The sequence below is a fragment of the Procambarus clarkii genome, chromosome 76, assembly GCF_040958095.1.
Source record: "Procambarus clarkii isolate CNS0578487 chromosome 76, FALCON_Pclarkii_2.0, whole genome shotgun sequence".
Taxonomy (NCBI): domain Eukaryota; kingdom Metazoa; phylum Arthropoda; class Malacostraca; order Decapoda; family Cambaridae; genus Procambarus; species Procambarus clarkii.
Genome location: NC_091225.1, coordinates 9,807,096 through 9,827,161, shown reverse-complemented (window position 1 = coordinate 9,827,161; position 20,066 = coordinate 9,807,096). Strand labels below are relative to the sequence as shown.

The 20,066-nt window shown below is 51.4% G+C and overlaps 1 protein-coding gene across 2 annotated transcripts in view; it reads right to left on the bottom strand.

Moving 5' to 3' along the window:
* Positions 1-20,066, bottom strand: part of LOC123771433 (uncharacterized) — a 910,720-nt gene that overhangs the window by 246,572 nt on the left and 644,082 nt on the right. For both annotated transcript variants that reach the window (XM_045763937.2, XM_045763939.2), the window contains exon 4: positions 75-190. In XM_045763937.2, coding sequence (XP_045619893.1) covers positions 75-190 — 116 coding nt within the window. The remainder of the gene's footprint in view (positions 1-74; positions 191-20,066) is intronic.

The window sequence follows — 20,066 nt, the reverse complement described above, 5'->3', positions numbered from 1 at the left end:
GAGGGCCAAGACTGGCAGCCACATGTGGGCCAAGACTGGCAGCTACATGAGGGCCAGGACTGGCAGCCACGTACCTTGTAGTGTTCCAAGGCGTCGATGGCCCTGTTGTAGCCGTCGACATTGTAGACGCACAGCGCCGACAGCAGCTCGAACACTTGCTTCTTGATGGTGACATTGCTGGTGTCCAGAGCTGTCAGGGAGAAAGAGAACACACAGTTAAATATCTGGTATGACCAAAACATAGAGGCACAGAGCCCTTCTAACATCATCTTCTCTAACCAAATATATAATCTGAACAAGATTGTTAAACCACCTAGTTGGGCGACGCAGTTAGGATCTCCATTGTCTTTTTGAGACGCCATTAGTTCAGTTTTCCCTGGAACACGATCCTCTAAAACGATTTATTTCATGTGCCCCATTACCTGCTGGGTAAATAGGGGCGAATTGGTAAACAACACACACACACACACATACACATGAGCAACCTTGGAGGAACTTGACCTCACCAGTGATGAGGTCAAAAGGTGTCTGCTGGAGCTGGATGTGACAAAGGCTGATGGGCCTGACAGAATCTCACCATGGATACTAAAGGAAGGTGCAGAAGCACTAAGTGTGCCACTCTCTATGGTGTATAACGGGTCACTGGAAACAGGAGACTTTCCAGAAAGTTGGAAGACAGCTAACGTGGTCCCAATATACAAAAAGGGTGACAGGCAAGAGGCACTGAATTACAGGCCAGTTTCCTTAACTTGTATACCATGCAAGGTGATGGAGAAGATCGTGAGGAAAAGGCTCGTAGAGCATCTGGAGGGAAATAACTTTGTAACGCACCACTTACATGGGTTCAGGGATGGTAAATCGTGCCTCACAGGTTTAATAGAATTCTATGACCAGGCAACAAAAATTAGGCAAGAAAGAGACGGGTGGGCCGACTGCATTTTCCTGGACTGTCAAAAAGCCTTTGACACAGTACCCCATAAAAGGCTGTTAAAAAAGTTGGAGCATCAGGCAGAAGTAAAAGGGAAGGTGCTCCAGTGGATAAGGGAGTACTTAAGCAATAGGAAACAGCGAGTAACGGTGAGGGAGGAGACATCAGAGTGGCGAGATGTCACCAGCAGAGTCCCACAGGGCTCAGTACTTGGACCCATCCTGTTTCTAATATATGTAAACGATCTTCTGGAGGGTATAGACTCGTTTCTCTCAATGTTTGCCGATGATGCAAAAATTATGAGAAGAATCATGACGGATGAAGATACAGAGACTACAGGATGACCTGGACAAACTGGAGGAATGGTCTAGAAAATGGCTGCTAAAGTTTAACTCAGGAAAGTGTAAGGTAATGAAATTAGGCAAAGGGAGCAGGAGGCTGAACACAAGGTATCATCTGGGAGGTGAAATCCTGCAAGAGTCAAATAGAGAGAAAGATCTTGGGGTTGATATCACACCGAACCTGTCCCCAGAGGCCCACATCAAAAGGATATCATCAGTAGCATATGCTACACTGACCAACATAAGAACTGCCTTTAGAAACTTGTGTAAGGAATCGTTCAGGACCCTGTATACCACTTATGTAAGACCAATCCTGGAGTATGCAGCTCCAGCCTGGAGTCCATACCTAGTTAAACACAAGACAAAGTTAGAGAAAATCCAGCGATATGCCTCCAGGCTCGTCCCGGAACTGAGAGGAATGAGCTACGAGGAAAGGGTAAAGGAGCTGAACCTCACATCCCTGGAAAACAGAAGAGTAAGGGGAGACATGATAACCACCTACAAAATTCTCAGGGGAATTGATAGGGTGGACAAAGACAAACTCTTCAGCACGGGTGGGACACGAACAAGGGGACACAGGTGGAAACTTAGTACCCAGATGAGCCACAGAGACGTTAGAAAGAATTTTTTCAGTGTCAGAGTAGTTAATAAATGGAATGAACTAGGAAGTGATGTGGTGGAGGCTGACTCCATACACAGTTTCAAATGTAGATATGATAGAGCCCAGTAGGCTCAGGAATCTGTATACGAGTTGATTGACAGTTGAGAGGCGGGACCAAAGAGCCAGAGCTCAACCCCCCGCAAGCACAATTAGGTGAGATCAATTAGGTGAGTACACACACACACACACACACACACACACACACACACACATGAACAGACAGACAGACAGACAGACAGACAGACAGACAGACAGACAGACAGAGAGAGAGAGAGAGAGAGAGAGAGAGAGAGAGAGAGAGAGAGAGAGAGAGAGAGAGAGAGAGAGAGAGGACTAGCAGGAGAGGGGGTCACAACCTGTATGACCCAGTAACCTGGAGCAGAGCTCCCCCCCTCCCAGAAGACCTCCCCCCTCCCCACCTGGGGGTAAGACCACCTGCTAACATCCCCTCTCTTCTCCCACGTTCCCTGAGCCCCCTGGCCCTCAGCAGGCCTCGGGCTGCCCCTCAGGGACCTAACAAACCCATCCCTGAGCCCCAAACAATCCTCCACACTTAGGGAAACGCCACAGCTGGGAGATGTGTTTTGAATGGACTTTCGCTTTCGCTCTCCAGGTGTAAGGCCGCCGCGGTTCGTGTCCTCCCTCCAGCACGTTAACTATGCGAGCGCACCTGGTGCTCCAGACCCATGCCATTACATCCCCGTGTGGGTAATTACTCCTTGGTTGGTGAGCCTTGGGGCTCATGGGTAGCTGCTCCACCTGACGTCTCACTGGCCAGGGTGACAGTGGCCAGGGTGACAGAGGCCAGGGTGACAGAGGCCAGGGTGACAGTGGCCAGGGTGACAGAGGCCAGGGTGACAGAGGCCAGGGTGACAGTGGCCAGGGTGACAGTGGCCAGGGTGACAGTGGCCAGGGTGACAGTGGCCAGGGTGACAGAGGCCAGGGTGACAGAGGCCAGGGTGACAGTGGCCAGGGTGACAGAGGCCAGGGTGACAGTGGCCAGGGTGACAGAGGCCAGGGTGACAGTGGCCAGGGTGACAGTGGCCAGGGTGACAGAGGCCAGGGTGACAGTGGCCAGGGTGACAGAGGCCAGGGTGCCGGTGGCCAGGGTGACAGTGGCCAGGGTGACAGAGGCCAGGTTGCCAGTGGCCAGGGTGACAGTGGCCAGGGTGACAGAGGCCAGGTTGCCAGTGGCCAGGGTGCCAGTGGCCAGGGTGACAGTGGCCAGGGTGACAAAGGCCAGGGTGACAGTGGCCAGGGTGACAGAGGCCAGGGTGCCGGTGGCCAGGGTGACAGAGGCCAGGTTGCCAGTGGCCAGGGTGACAGAGGCCAGGGTGACAGTGGCCAGGGTGACAGAGGCCAGGGTGACAGTGGCCAGGGTGCCAGTGGCCAGGGTGACAGTGGTCAGGGTGACAGAGGCCAGGGTGACAGTGGCCAGGGTGACAGAGGCCAGGGTGACAGTGGCCAGGGTGACGGAGGCCAGGGTGCCGGTGGCCAGGGTGCCAGTGGCCAGGGTGACAGTGGCCAGGGAGCCAGTGGCCAGGGTGACGGTGGCCAGGGTGCCGGTGGCCAGGGAGCCAGTGGCCAGAGTGACAGTGGCCAGGGTGCCAGTGGCCAGGGAACCAGTGGCCAGGGTGACAGTGGCCAGGGTGACAGTGGCCAGGGAGCCAGTAACCAGGGTGACAGTGGCCAGGGTGCCGGTGGCCAGGGTGCCAGTGGCCAGGGAGCCAGTGGCCAGGGTGACAGTGGCCAGGGTGCCAGTGGCCAGGGTGACAGTGGCCAGGGTGACAGAGGCCAGAGTGACAGTGGCCAGGGTGACAGAGGCCAGGGTGACAGAGGCCAGGGTGACAGTGGCCAGGGTGACAGAGGCCAGGGTGCCGGTGGCCAGGGTGCCAGTGGCCAGGGTGACAGTGGCCAGGGAGCCAGTGGCCAGGGTGACAGTGGCCAGGGTGCCGGTGGCCAGGGAGCCAGTGGCCAGGGTGACAGTGGCCAGGGTGCCAGTGGCCAGGGTGACAGTGGCCAGGGTGCCAGTGGCCAGGGTGACAGTGGCCAGGGTGACAGTGGCCAGGGTGCCAGTGGCCAGGGTGACAGTGGCCAGGGAGCCAGTGGCCAGGGTGACAGTGGCCAGGGTGACAGTGGCCAGGGTGCCAGTGGCCAGGGTGACAGTGGCCAGGGAGCCAGTGGCCAGGGTGACAGTGGCCAGGGTGACAGTGGCCAGGGTGACAGTGGCCAGGGTGCCGGTTGCCAGGGTGACAGAGGCCAGGGTGCCGGTGGCCAGGGTGCCAGTGGCCAGGGTGCCAGTGGCCAGGGTGCCGGTGGCCAGGGTGACAGAGGCCAGGGTGACAGTGGCCAGGGTGACAGAGGCCAGGGTGACAGTGGCCAGGGTGACAGAGGCCAGGGTGACAGAGGCCAGGGTGACAGAGGCCAGGGTGACAGTGGCCAGGGTGACAGAGGCCAGGGTGACAGAGGCCAGGGTGACAGTGGCCAGGGTGACAGAGGCCAGGGTGACAGTGGCCAGGGTGACAGAGGCCAAGGTGCCGGTGGCCAGGGTGCCAGTGGCCAGGGTGACAGAGGCCAGGGAGCCGGTGGCCAGGGTGACAGAGACCAGGGTAACAGTGGCCAGGGTGACAGAGGCCAGGGTGACAGTGGCCAGGGTGACAGAGGCCAGGGTGACAGTGGCCAGGGTGACAGTGGCCAGGGTGCCGGTTGCCAGGGTGACAGTGGCCAGGGTGACAGAGGCCAGGGTGACAGAGGCCAGGGTGACAGTGGCCAGGGTGACAGTGGCCAGGGTGCCAGTGGCCAGGGTGACAGTGGCCAGGGTGACAGTGGCCAGGGTGCCGGTGGCCAGGGTGACAGAGGCCAGGGTGACAGTGGCCAGGGTGACAGTGGCCAGGGTGCCAGTGGCCAGGGTGACAGTGGCCAGGGTGCCAGTGGCCAGGGTGACAGAGGTCAGTGGCCAGGGTGACAGAGGCCAGGGTGCCAGTGGCCAGGGTGACAGTGGCCAGGGTGCCGGTGGCCAGGGTGACAGAGGCCAGGGTGCCAGTGGCCAGGGTGACAGTGGCCAGGGTGACAGTGGCCAGGGTGACAGAGGCCAGGGTGAAAGTGGCCATGGTGCCAGTGGCCAGGGTGACAGTGGCCAGGGAGCCAGTGGCCAGGGTGACAGTGGCCAGGGAGCCAGTGGCCAGGGTGACAGTGGCCAGGGAGCCAGTGGCCAGGGTGACAGTGGCCAGGGTGACAGTGGCCAGGGTGCCAGTGGCCAGGGTGACAGTGGCCAGGGTGACAGTGGCCAGGGTGCCAGTGGCCAGGGTGCCAGTGGCCAGGGTGACAGAGGCCAGGGTGACAGTGGCCAGGGTGACAGTGGCCAGGGTGACAGTGGCCAGGGTGACAGAGGCCAGGGTGACAGTGGCCAGGGTGACAGAGGCCAGGGTGACAGAGGCCAGGGTGACAGTGGCCAGGGTGACAGAGGCCAGGGTGACAGTGGCCAGGGTGACAGAGGCCAGGGTGACAGTGGCCAGGGTGACAGTGGCCAGGGTGACAGAGGCCAGGGTGACAGTGGCCAGGGTGACAGCGGCCAGGGTGCCGGTGGCCAGGGTGACAGTGGCCAGGGTGACAGAGGCCAGGTTGCCAGTGGCCAGGGTGACAGTGGCCAGGGTGACAGAGGCCAGGTTGCCAGTGGCCAGGGTGCCAGTGGCCAGGGTGACAGTGGCCAGGGTGACAAAGGCCAGGGTGACAGTGGCCAGGGTGACAGAGGCCAGGGTGCAGGTGGCCAGGGTGACAGAGGCCAGGTTGCCAGTGGCCAGGGTGACAGAGGCCAGGGTGACAGTGGCCAGGGTGACAGAGGCCAGGGTGACAGTGGCCAGGGTGCCAGTGGCCAGGGTGACAGTGGTCAGGGTGACAGAGGCCAGGGTGACAGTGGCCAGGGTGACAGAGGCCAGGGTGACAGTGGCCAGGGTGACGGAGGCCAGGGTGCCGGTGGCCAGGGTGCCAGTGGCCAGGGTGACAGTGGCCAGGGTGACAGTGGCCAGGGTGACGGTGGCCAGGGTGCCGGTGGCCAGGGAGCCAGTGGCCAGAGTGACAGTGGCCAGAGTGACAGTGGCCAGGGTGCCAGTGGCCAGGGAACCAGTGGCCAGGGTGACAGTGGCCAGGGTGACAGTGGCCAGGGAGCCAGTAACCAGGGTGACAGTGGCCAGGGTGCCGGTGGCCAGGGTGCCAGTGGCCAGGGAGCCAGTGGCCAGGGTGACAGTGGCCAGGGTGCCAGTGGCCAGGGTGACAGTGGCCAGGGTGACAGAGGCCAGAGTGACAGTGGCCAGGGTGACAGAGGCCAGGGTGACAGAGGCCAGGGTGACAGTGGCCAGGGTGACAGAGGCCAGGGTGCCGGTGGCCAGGGTGCCAGTGGCCAGGGTGACAGTGGCCAGGGAGCCAGTGGCCAGGGTGACAGTGGCCAGGGTGCCGGTGGCCAGGGAGCCAGTGGCCAGGGTGACAGTGGCCAGGGTGCCAGTGGCCAGGGTGACAGTGGCCAGGGTGCCAGTGGCCAGGGTGACAGTGGCCAGGGTGACAGTAGCCAGGGTGCCAGTGGCCAGGGTGACAGTGGCCAGGGAGCCAGTGGCCAGGGTGACAGTGGCCAGGGTGACAGTGGCCAGGGTGCCAGTGGCCAGGGTGACAGTGGCCAGGGAGCCAGTGGCCAGGGTGACAGTGGCCAGGGTGACAGTGGCCAGGGTGACAGTGGCCAGGGTGCCGGTTGCCAGGGTGACAGAGGCCAGGGTGCCGGTGGCCAGGGTGCCAGTGGCCAGGGTGACAGAGGCCAGGGTGCCGGTGGCCAGGGTGACAGAGGCCAGGGTGACAGTGGCCAGGGTGACAGAGGCCAGGGTGACAGTGGCCAGGGTGACAGAGGCCAGGGTGACAGAGGCCAGGGTGACAGAGGCCAGGGTGACAGTGGCCAGGGTGACAGAGGCCAGGGTGACAGAGGCCAGGGTGACAGAGGCCAGGGTGACAGTGGCCAGGGTGACAGAGGCCAGGGTGACAGTGGCCAGGGTGACAGAGGCCAGGGTGCCGGTGGCCAGGGTGCCAGTGGCCAGGGTGACAGAGGCCAGGGTGCCGGTGGCCAGGGTGCCAGTGGCCAGGGTGACAGTGGCCAGGGAGCCAGTGGCCAGGGTGACAGTGGCCAGGGTGACAGTGGCCAGGGTGCCAGTGGCCAGGGTGACAGTGGCCAGGGAGCCAGTGGCCAGGGTGACAGTGGCCAGGGAGCCAGTGGCCAGGGTGACAGTGGCCAGGGAGCCAGTGGCCAGGGTGACAGTGGCCAGGGAGCCAGTGGCCAGGGGGACAGAGGCCAGGGTGACAGTGGCCAGGGTGACAGAGGCCAGGGTGACAGTGGCCAGGGAGCCATTGGCAAGGGTGACAGTGGCCAGGGTGCCAGTGGCCAGGGTGACAGAGGCCAAGGTGACAGTGGCCAGGGTGACAGAGGCCAGGGTGACAGTGGCCAGGGTAACAGTGGCCAGGGTGACAGCGGCCAGGGTGACAGTGGCCAAGGTGACAGTGGCCAAGGTGACAGTGGCCAGGGTGACAGAGACCAGGGTGACAGTGGCCAGGGTGACAGTGGCCAGGGTGACAGAGGCCAGGGTGACCGAGGCCAGGGTGACAGAGGCCAAGATGACAGTGGCCAGGGTGACAGTGGCCAGGGTGACAGAGGCCAAGGTGACAGTGGCCAGGGTGACAGAGGCCAGGGTGACAGTGGCCAGGGTGCCAGTGGCCAGGGTGACAGAGGCCAAGGTGACAGTGGCCAGGGTGACAGAGGCCAGGGTGACAGTGGCCAGGGTGACAGTGGCCAGGGTGACAGCGGCCAGGGTGACAGTGGCCAAGGTGACAGTGGCCAGGGTGACAGTGGCCAGGGTGACAGTGGCCAGGGTGACAGAGGCCAAGATGACAGTGGCCAGGGTGACAGAGGCCAGGGTGACCGAGGCCAGGGTGACAGAGGCCAAGATGACAGTGGCCAGGATGACAGTTCCAGGGTGCCAGTGGCCAGGGTGACGGTGGCCAGGGTGACAGAGGCCAGGGTGACCGAGGCCAGGGTGACAGTGGCCAGGGAGACAGTGGCCAGGGTGCCAGTGGCCAGGGAGACAGTGGCCAGGGTGACAGTGGCCAGGGTGCCAGTGGCCAGGGTGCCAGTGGCCAGGGTGACGGTGGCCAGGGTGTCAGTGGCCAGGGTGACAGTGGCCAGGGTGACAGTGGCCAGGGTGACAGTGGCCAGGGTGACAGTGGCCAGGGTGACAGTGGCCAGGGTGACAGTGGCCAGGGGTGACAGTAGCCATGGCGCCTGCAGTGGCCAGGGTCACAGTGGCCAGGGGTGACAGTAGCCAGGGTGACAGTAGCCAGGGTGACAGTGGCCATGGTGCCTGCAGTGGCCAGGGTGACCTGGTACCTGGTACCTGATACCTGGTTGATGGTTTCTGGGAGCTCTTCTGCTCCCCAAGCCCGGCCCGAGGCCAGGCTTGACTTGTTAGAGTTTGGTCCACCAGGCTGTTGCTTGGAGCGGCCCGCAGGCCCACATACCCACCACAGCCCGGTTGGTCCGGCACTCCTTGGAGGAATAAATCTAGTTTCCTCTTGAAGATGTCTTCGGTTGTTCCGGCAATATTTCTTTTGCTCGCTGGGAGGGTGTTGAACAACCGTGGACCTCTGATGTTTATACAGTGTTCTCTGATTGTGCCTATGGCACCTCTGCTCTTCACTGGTTCTATTCTGCAATTTCTTCCATATCATTCACTCCAGTACGTTGTTATTTTACTGTGCAGATTTGGTACTTGGCCCTCCAGTATCTTCCAGGTGTATATTATTTTATATCTCTCTCGTCTTCTTTCTAGTGAGTACATTTGGAGGGCTTTGAGACGATCCCAATAATTTAGGTGCTGTATCGCGTCTATGCGTGCCGTATATGTTCTCTGTATTCCCTCTATTTCTGCAATCTCTCCTGCTCTGAAGGGAGAAGTGAGTACTCAGTAGTACTCCAGACGGGACATCACAAGTGACTTGAAGAGTACAACCATTGTGATGGGATCCCTGGATTTGAAAGTTCTCGTAATCCATCCTATCATTTTTCTGGCTGTCGCAATATTTGCTTGGTTATGCTCCCTAAACGTTCGGTCGTCAGACATCATTATTTCCAAATCCTTTACATGCTGTTTTCCTACTAAGGGTACATTTGATAGTGTTTTGTACTCTGTATTATGTTTAAGGTCCTCATTTTTACCGTACCTGAGTACCTGGAATTTATCACTGTTAAACATCATGTTATTTTCTGATGCCCAGTCGAAAACTTTATTAATATCACCTTGAAGTTTTTCAATGTCTTCAGCCGAGGTAATTTTCATACTGATTTTTGTGGCATCTGCAAAGGATGATACTAAGCTGTGACTTGTATTTTTGTCTATATCTGATATGGGAATAAGGAAAAGCAGCGGTGCAAGGACTGAACCCTGAGGAACAGAGATTTTAACTGCACTTGGACTAGATTTTATATGGTTGACAGTTACTCGCTGAGTCCTGTTTGACAGAAAACTGAGTATCCAGCGTCCTACTTTACCGGTTATTCCCATTGACTTCATTTTGTGTGCTATCACGCCATAGTCACATTTATCGAAAGCCTTTGCGAAGTCTGTGTATATCACATCAGCATTCTGTTTTTCTTCTAATGCCTCAGTGATTTTGTCGTAGTGCTCAAGTAGCTGTGAGAGGCACGATCTTCCCGCTCGAAATCCATGTTGGCCAGGGTTGTGAAGGTCATTGGTCTCCATGAAATTGGTGACCTGATTCCTAATCACTCTCACCCTAATCAGGGTGACAGTGGCCAGGGGTGACAGTGGCCAGGGTGACAGTGGCCAGGGTGAGAGTGGCCAGGGTGACTGGCCAGGGTGACAGTGGCCAGGGGTGACAGTGGCCATGGTGCCAGTGGCCAGGGGTTCACCTTACAGTGTTACAACAGTGGCCATGGTGCCAGTGGCCAGGGTGCCAGTGGCCAGGGTGACAGTGGCCAGGGTGACAGTGGCCAGGGGTTCACCTTACAGTGTTACAACAGTGGCCATGGTGCCAGTGGCCAGGGTGACAGTGGCCAGGGTGACAGTGGCCAGGGGTTCACCTTACAGTGTTACAACAGTGGCCATGGTGCCAGTGGCCAGGGTGCCAGTGGCCAGGGTGACAGTGGCCAGGGTGACAGTGGCCAGGGTGACAGTGGCCAGGGGTTCACCTTACAGTGTTACAACAGTGGCCATGGTGCCAGTGGCCAGGGTGCCAGTGGCCAGGGTGACAGTGGCCAGGGTGAGAGTGGCCAGGGTGACAGTGGCCAGAGTGACAGTGGCCAGGGTGAGAGTGGCCAGGGTGACAGTGGCCAGGGGTGACAGTGGCCATGGTGCCAGTGGCCAGGGTGACAGTGGCCAGGGTGACAGTGGCCAGGGTGACAGTGGCCAGGGGTGACAGTGGCCATGGTGCCAGTGGCCAGGGTGACAGTGGCCAGGGTGAGAGTGGCCAGGGTGACAGTGTGATAGTGGCCAGGGTGACAGTGTGACAGTGGCCAGGGTGACAGAGGCCAAGGTGACAGAGGCCAGGGTGACAGAGGCCAGGGTGACAGTGGCCAGGGTGACAGAGGCCAGGGTGACAGAGGCCAGGGTGACAGTGGCCAGGGTGACAGAGGCCAGGGTGACAGTGGCCAGGGTGACAGTGGCCAGGGTGACAGTGGCCAGGGGTTCACCTTACAGTGTTACAATAGTGGCCATGGTGCCAGTGGCCAGGGTGCCAGTGGCCAGGGTGACAGTGGCCAGGGTGAGAGTGGCCAGGGTGACAGTGGCCAGAGTGACAGTGGCCAGGGTGAGAGTGGCCAGGGTGACAGTGGCCAGGGGTGACAGTGGCCATGGTGCCAGTGGCCAGGGTGACAGTGGCCAGGGTGACAGTGGCCAGGGTGACAGTGGCCAGGGGTGACAGTGGCCATGGTGCCAGTGGCCAGGGTGACAGTGGCCAGGGTGAGAGTGGCCAGGGTGACAGTGTGATAGTGGCCAGGGTGACAGTGTGACAGTGGCCAGGGTGACAGAGGCCAGGGTGACAGAGGCCAGGGTGACAGTGGCCAGGGTGACAGAGGCCAGGGTGACAGAGGCCAGGGTGACAGAGGCCAGGGTGACAGTGGCCAGGGTGACAGTGGCTCCACTATGTGTAATGGAAGCGTGTTGAACAGTCTCGGGCCTCTGATGTTGATAGTTCTCTCTTGAACACTGTGAGGGGTCGGCCAGTTATGTCCCTTATGTGTAGTGGAAGCGTGTTGAACAGTCTCGGGCCTCTGATGTTGATAGTTCTCTCTTGAACACTGTGAGAGGTCGGCCAGTTATGTCCCTTATGTGTAGTGGAAGCGTGTTGAACAGTCTCGGGCCTCTGATGTTGATAGTTCTCTCTCAGAGTACCTGTTGCACCTCTGCTTTTCAATGGGGGGAGGGTATTCTGCACATCCTGCAATGCCTTCTGGTCTCGTGTGGATGTTAATTCTGTGCGCAGGTTTGGGATCAGCCCCTCTAATATGTATTAATAATAAAAATAATAATTTGATTTACAAGAAGGTCCAATGGGTTGGCGAGATTAAATTAGTGATATTTTTACATTCTTACAAAGAATGTAAAAACGTGCATACGTGCATAGCGTCTCTATCACACGCAAAGCACTGATATTTTCCACCTGTAAATTATTATGTATCTCACCCGCCTGCGCTCAAGAGAATACAGATTTAAGCATTTTAGTTAGTCCCAATAATTTAAATGTTTTACTGAGTGCATTCTAGCAGTAATATATGTCTACACGCTCTCTAGGTCAGCAATTTCTCCAGCTTTGAAAAGGGCTGTCATTGTGGAACAATATTTCACTCTAGAGAACACTACCATCTTGAAAAGTATCATCATTGGTATATTAAAGGTAAGGTCATCCCACATCAGTACATCCAAATCCTTTACAATTCTTTTTCGGTCTATGGTATGATTTAACTGCGTTTTGTACGTGGTTTCTGTTTTTATATTTCATTTTTTTCAGTAGCGCAGCTGCTGGAACTTATCGCCATTAAATACCATAATATTTTCTGTGGCCCATTGAACGACCTGATTTACATCAATTTGGGGGTTTGCCGTGTCCTCTATGTTGTCTACTCTCATAAAAATCTTAGTGTCATCTACAAAGGATGATACAATACTATAGGTTGTGTCCTTGTTTATGTCCGATATGAGGATGAGAAAAGGTATTGGAGCAAGCACAATACAGGGAGCCGGTCGGCCGAGCGGACAGCACGCTGGACTTGTGATCCTGTGGTCCTGGGTTCGATCCCAGGCGCCGGCGAGAAACAATGGGGAGAGTTTCTTTCACCCTATGCCCCTGTTACCTAGCAGTAAAATAGGTACCTGGGTGTTAGTCAGCTGTCACGGGCTGTTTCCTGGGGGTGGAGGCCTGGTCAAGGACCGGGCCGCGGGGACACTAAAGCCCCGAAATCATCTCAAGATAACCTCAAGAAGAAGGTACCCTGGGGGACTGAGTTCTTCACGGTTGCTGGTCCGGACTTTAATTTGTTGACTACTACATATTGGGTTCTGTTAGGAAATTGTAGGTACTTCTTCCTATTTTGCCGGTAATTCCTTTTGAGCGCATTTGGTACACAATAACACCTTGGTCACTTTTCTCAGGTTTTTTGGAAATCTGTATAAATTATATGAGCGTTTTATTTGTCATCCAAGGCATCTAATGCCATGTCATAGTGGTCCAGCAACTGAGACAGGCAAGAGCACCCTGTTCTGAACCCATGTTGTCCGGGGTTGTGGAGTTGCTGTGATTCCATGTGTTTTGTGATCATACTTCTTCAAAGAAGCACTCTCCCAAAGATTTTTATGATGTGTGATGTAAGTGCTATCGGCCTATAGTTTTTTGCATCTGCTTTACTCCCTCTTTTATTTAGAGTTGCTATTTCAGCTGTTTTTAGTATGACAGGGATAACGCCAGTATCTAGGCTCCGTCTCCAAAAAATGTTTAGGGTCTTGTGGTAGTGTTTTTTTTCACAATTCTTGATGAATATGGAGTTCCAGGAATCTAGGCCTGATGCAGAGTGCGTAAACATACTGTCAGTGGCTACTTCAAACTCAAGGTCACATCTGATACATGATTTGATGTTGGTATCACATTCATGAAGAATTCGTTTGGGTTATCAATCTTCAGTGTGTTTAGTGGCTCGCTGAAAACGGAGTCCTATTGTTGCCTCAGTATTTCGCTCATTTATTTGTTGTCATCCGTGAAAATTACATGAGCGTTGCGCAGAGGCCTGATACTGGATTACATGAGCGTTGCGCAGAGGCCTGATACTGGATTACATGAGCGTTGCGCAGAGGCCTGATACTGGATTACATGAGCGTTGCGCAGAGGCCTGATACTGGATTACATGAGCGTTGCGCAGAGGCCTGATACTGGATTACATGAGCGTTGCGCAGAGGCCTGATACTGGATTACATGAGCGTTGCGCAGAGGCCTGATACTGGATTACATGAGCGTTGCGCAGAGGCCTGATACTGGATTTAGTTTTTGCTCCAGATTTTGCACAGGAGAAAAAATTGAGGGCATTTTGCTCTTTTTGCCTCTCCTGGATCTTATATGATTCTTGCAGCTTAAGTTATAAGAATTTAGTTACAAAAGTATCGGCTTCACACTAGACTCACACTACACCCTCACAAAACTTCTCCAGCCACTAGAAAACTTACCTTTTTGTGATATATATATTTTAATTCATATGAATGAGTCTTTTACTATATTTAATTGAGTTTATTACTGTATGTGAGTGTATAGTATAAAGCTGTGAAACTCAGAGATGCATTATTAGCCATGCTCTTTATGGTGCTGACATTTAACTGTTTCAACAATATATTAGTTGGTGTGTAAATTAACAATAATATTTACTAACAAACTGTACAGAGCATCATAATATTCTGACACCAAAGAAGGTCCATAAATATGGCCGAGCATTTTTCCTCAGAATATTAATTGTGTTCGCTCTCCAGCGTTGTGGCCCCTGACACCTTAAGTGTAAGGTGATACAAGCAACCATACACACACAGCGACCATACACACACAGCGACCATACACACACTGCGACCATACACACACAGCGACCATACACACACAACGACCATACACACACACACAGCGACCATACACACACAGCGACCATACACACACAGCGACCATACACACACAGCGACCATACACACACACACAGCGACCATACACACACAGCGACCATACACACACAGCGACCATACACACACTGCGACCATACACACACAGCGACCATACACACACAGCGACCATACACACACACACAGCGACCATACACACACACACAGCGACCATACACACACACACAGCGACCATACACACACAGCGACCCTACACACACAGCGACCATACACACACAGCGACCATACACACACAGCGACCATACACACACAGCGACCATACACACACACAGCGACCATACACACACACAGCGACCATACACACACAGCGACCATACACACACTGCGACCATACACACACAGCGACCATACACACACAGCGACCATACACACACAGCGACCATACACACACAGCGACCATACACACACAGCGACCAAACACATACAGGAATCAAACACAGCGATCAAGTAAATCCGTTGACAAATCACATAAAATATTCAAACATGCACGAATTGAAAACGTAGAGAAATAAAAAACAGGAACCAAGTAAATATGTCACAAAGGAACACAAACTGCGAATAACAGGTGTCTGAAACAGGTGTTGTCAAACATGGGAGGCATTAAGCAACCAGCTTATATGGTCAGCAAACATAAACACTCGAGCACTCTTACTCACGCACTCACTCTCCAGCCTTCAGTCACAGGCGGGTGACAGCTGGCAACATATACACACACATACACAAACACACGCATGTATGCACACAAATATACACATTCTTGCTCTCGAACACACACACACACACACAATCATCCGGTTTAGATAGTACTTTTTGTAATTATGAGGACCATCGTTCCTCATAGTTACAAAGCGAGGTAATTGTCGTAATGGACAATTGCGGAGTCTTCAAGTGGGTAGAATATAGTTGTGCATTAATCAACACCAGCAATCAACAGCCAATTAATGCACAACTATATTCTACCCACTTCAAGACTCCGCACCAATATAGAAGCATCAAGAAATATTGGCCAATAGGCCCTTTGCAGTTACTTCCATTCTTCCCTTTAACTTACAAAATATTATACCTATTATTTCGTGTTCTGTCTTGTGTTGAAAGTTTGTTTTCACCTCATCCAAAACTGTTGTAACATATCACCTCACCCAAATACAGGTATAAAAAAAAAATCGAAGATGTTTAAGCTCTATTCAGTTATAGTTGTGTGTGTGTAAGCTAAAGTCTTTGAAAATGTAATAAGTTTTACGAAACGCGCTCAAGTGTCGCGTCAGACTAGAAATAAAAATGAATTTTGGAGAATTGATTTTTCAGTTACCATCAACAGTGAAGAAAAATGTAAGAAACATTAAGAAAATTCATGTTAGAATTATTAGTCTTACTTTTTTCGGTGATATTTAATAATATATATATATATATATATATATATATATATATATATATATATATATATATATATATATATGTCGTACCTAGTAGCCAGAACGTCGTACTCGGCCTACTATTCAAGGCCCGATTTGCCTAATAAGCCAAGTTTTCCTGAATTAATATATTTTCTCTAATTTTTTCCTTATGAAAGGATAAAGCTACCTATTTAATTATGTATGAGGTCAATTTTTTTTTATTGGAGTTAAAATTAACGTAGATATATGACCGAACCTAATCAACCCTACCTAACCTAACCTAACCTATCTTTATAGGTTAGGTTGGGTTAAGTAGCCGAAAAAGTTAGGTTAGGTTAGGTTAGGTAGGTTAGGTAGTCGAAAAAACATTAATTCATGAAAACTTGGCTTATTAGGCAAATCGGGCATTGCATAGTAGGCTGAGAAGTGCGTTCTGGCTACTAGGTACGACATATATATATATATATATATATATATATATATATATATATATATATATATATATATATATATATATATATATATATATATATATATGTCTGTGTGTGTGTGTGTGTGTGAGTACACACACACACCCTAATTGTGCTTGCGAGGGTTGAGCTCTGGCTCTTTGCTCCCTCCTCTCAACTGTCAATCAACTGGTGTAGATTCCTGAGCCTATTGGGCTCTATCATATCTACATTTGAAACAGTGTATGGAGTCAGCCTCCACAACATCACTCCCTAATGCATTTCATCTGTTAACTACTCGGACACTGAAAAAAGTTCTTTCTAACGTCCCTGTGGCTCATTTGGGTACTCAGTTTCCACCTGTGTCCCCTTGTTCGCGTCCATCCCGTGTTAAATAGTTTATCTTTATCTACCCTATCAATTCCTCTGAGAATTTTGTAGGTAGTGATCATGTCTCCCCTTACTCTTCTGCCTTCTAGTGTCGTGAGGTGCATTTCTCGCAACCTTTCTTCGTAACTCATGCCTCTTAGTTCTGGGACTAGCTGGATCTGGAGTTCAGGGACTGGATCAGAGAAGAGTTTAAATAACAAACCAACACTCCTGTCAAATAACGATTGTCACCTTACAGCCTCTGATACTGCTATTGAGTTCAATAGATTCTTCTCTTCCATTGGGTCATCCCTAGCTAATGATATTCCATCTTCCAGTACTGATGTTCAGGACTATCTTACAGGTAACTATCCACAGTCTCTGTACCTAACGCCTGCAAATTCCACTGATGTTAATGAGATAATCCTTTCCCTTAAAACCAAGTCTAGTGCCCTTGAGGAGATACCAACTTTAATTTATAAAAAAAAGCCTCAAGATCTTTAACCCTGCTATTGCATTGCTCTTCAACAAGTCACTTGAACTCCAAACCCTTCCAGATATTGTAAAAAAAGCGAGAGTAACCCCAGTCCACAAATGTGGTGATCTCACTGATGTTAACAACTACAGACCTATATCAATTCTGCCAAACTTTTCAAAAATATTTGAAAAACTAATCTACAAGCAGCTTTACTCTTATCTAGCCAAACTCAATATACTTAGCTCTTGTTAATATGGCTTCAGACCCCCAAAAAGCACTAACGATGCACTTATTAGTATGATTAACTTGATACATGCAGCTCTTGATAAAAATGAGTTCCCTGTTGGGTTATCTGTAGACCTGCGTAAGGCTTTTGACACTGTCAACCACCAAAACCTTCTTCTTAAATTACATCATTATGGGGTCAGAGGTCACTCCCTGCAATACCTCAAATCCTACCTTACTGACAGGCTCCAGTATGTTTCTGTGAATAATTCAATTACTCCCACCCTAACCATCAACATTGGTGTTCCTCAGGGCAGCATACTTGGCCCTCTCCTCTTTCTCATCTACATTAATGACTTTCCAAATGCCTCCCGACACCTCAAACCAATTCCATTTGCTGACGACACAACCTTCATTTACTTCAGTCCTGACCCCTTGCTCTAAATGCCACAGTGAATACTGAGCTAAATAAAGTCCATCTTTGACTAACTGCCAATAAACTCACCCTCAACATTGACAAAACTTTCTATATTTTGCTTGGCAATAAATCCAAAAATCATATAAATCTCAGGATAAATAATGCCCAAATTTGTAACAAAATAGATGTCAAATTCCTTGGCGTTCTCATTGACCACAAACTGAATTTCCAGGGACACATTCTAAATATATCAAAAAAAGTTTCAAAAACTGTTGGCATTCTTTCTAAGATCAGATATTATGTACCACGCCCTGCCCTGGTGACTCTCTATTACTCCCTCATCTATCCATATCTCAACTATGGTATTTGTGCTTGGGGTTCTACTACCCAAAATCATTTACGTCCTCTAATTACTCAACACAAAGCTGCTATTAGGACAATATCCAACTCTGGCCCCAGACATCACTCGGTACCCCTACTCAAATCTCTGAATATGTTAGATATTAAGTCACTGCACATCCTCTCATGTGTATTATATGTATATATATATATATATATATATATATATATATATATATATATATATATATATATATATATATATATATATATATATATAAAACGCTGAACTGTAATGCCAATCCTGATCTTAAAAGCTTCATTGAAGGTTGTAACAGAACCCATGAGCACCACACCAGAAACAAATACCTTTTTGATATTCCAAGAGTACGACTTAATCAAACTAGAAATGCTCTACAAATCAAGGGACCCAGAATGTGGAATGACCTTTCCAATCATGTTAAAGACTGTACCTCTCTTAACCAGTTTAAGATAAAAACTAAACACTACCTAATTAACTCCCTGTAACCTACCTTTTCCCTATAATGTCAACCCCTGTCTGTTATTTTTTTTAAACAACGCTGTTTGTCGACCAAATTGTATTTTTGTTGTTTTTCTGCCGTGTTCCCCCTTTTTTTATTTTTATATTTTCTCAACACATTTTATACTTTAATCTCAATTAGTATTAAGTTTTAGTCTTAGTGTTTTTCGTGCCCGGAACGCGTTGCGTAATAGTGGCTTTAGGCATTGTATGTACTAGCTCTATCTATAAATCCATCAATATTTGTATCACACCCCTGTATGTATGTACTTCACCTAAATAAACATTTTATTTTTTTTTTTTTAATTTTTAGCCTAGTGGCATATCTCTGAACTTTTTCAAGCTTTGCATTGTGCTTGACAAGGTACGGGCTCCATGCTGGGGCCGCATACTCCAGGATTGGTCTTACATATGTGGTATACAAGGTTCTGAATGATTCCTTACACAGTTTCCTGAAGGCAGTTCTGATCTTAGCCAGCCTTGCATGCGCCGCAGATGTTATTCTTTTAATATGGGCTTCAGGAGACAGAGATGGTGTGATATCAACTCCCAGATCTTTCTCTCTTTCCGTTTCATGAAGGACTTCATCTCCTATTCTGTATCTTATGTCTGGCCTCCTGTTTCCACTGCCTAGTTTCATTACCTTACATTAACTCAGGTTGAACTTTAGTAGCCATTTGTTGGACCAAGCGAAGGTTGGTCCAAGTTGTTGGACCAACGCTCTTGGGGGAAGTAGGCCTAGAGGTTTCCTGTCAGCAACTCAAGCCTAACTTACTAGTTTTTTCAGGAACATGCCACGCCAATCAGCCTACAACCAGGTCTTCTAATTTTTGTTGGGTGAGCAGTTAAGATCTGGAGACCGGGTCTACGTCCTTGTCAAAGGGACCGTCATGGGTTGCCAGGGGTGAGGTGAGCAGGTTACCACTGCGCCCCAGGGCTAGGCTTCCTCAACAGCTTCATCCTCTTGCTGTGGTTGTGGTCTGGTTGTTAGACAAGCTTGGTGTGGCTCGGATGGCTGCTGCGAGAATGCAAGGAGATGTTTGATGTTATGATGTTTTAAGCAAAGTTTAAGAGAGCAGCTTCGAGGAAGCTGTAAGGTGATACTCCAGGCACCAGAATACTTGTGTCGGAGTGTTGACAGCGGCCAGGCAAACACTGGCGCTCCTACGGACCTCAACACTCTTCCTCTCACTCCCTCTTCACATAAAAAGGGGTCCCGGTAGCACAGTCGGGTTCGTTCTTGACTTACAATCGAGAATTCTGGGCGGGACAGAAATGGTTTAGCGCATTTCCTAGGGTAAGTCATTAGGCCTGGGGGGGGATCTCTATATAAGCCTGACTTTTATGAATACACTCTGGCTGCCTGTCCCCCGACACAGCGAATTATTATATGGGACATAACTGGCCGACCTCTCATGGTGCGTAAAAAATAACTTAATGAATACCTCCAAAGCATACATGATCAACCAGGCTGTGAATCATACGTCAGGCCGTGAATCATACGTCAGGCTGTGAATCATACGTCAGGCTGTGAATCATACGTCAGGCCGTGAATCATACGTCAGGCTGTGAATCATACGTCAGGCCGTGAATCATACGTCAGGCCGTGAATCATACGTCAGGCCGTGAATCATACGTCAGGCCGTGAATCATACGTCAGGCCGTGAATCAT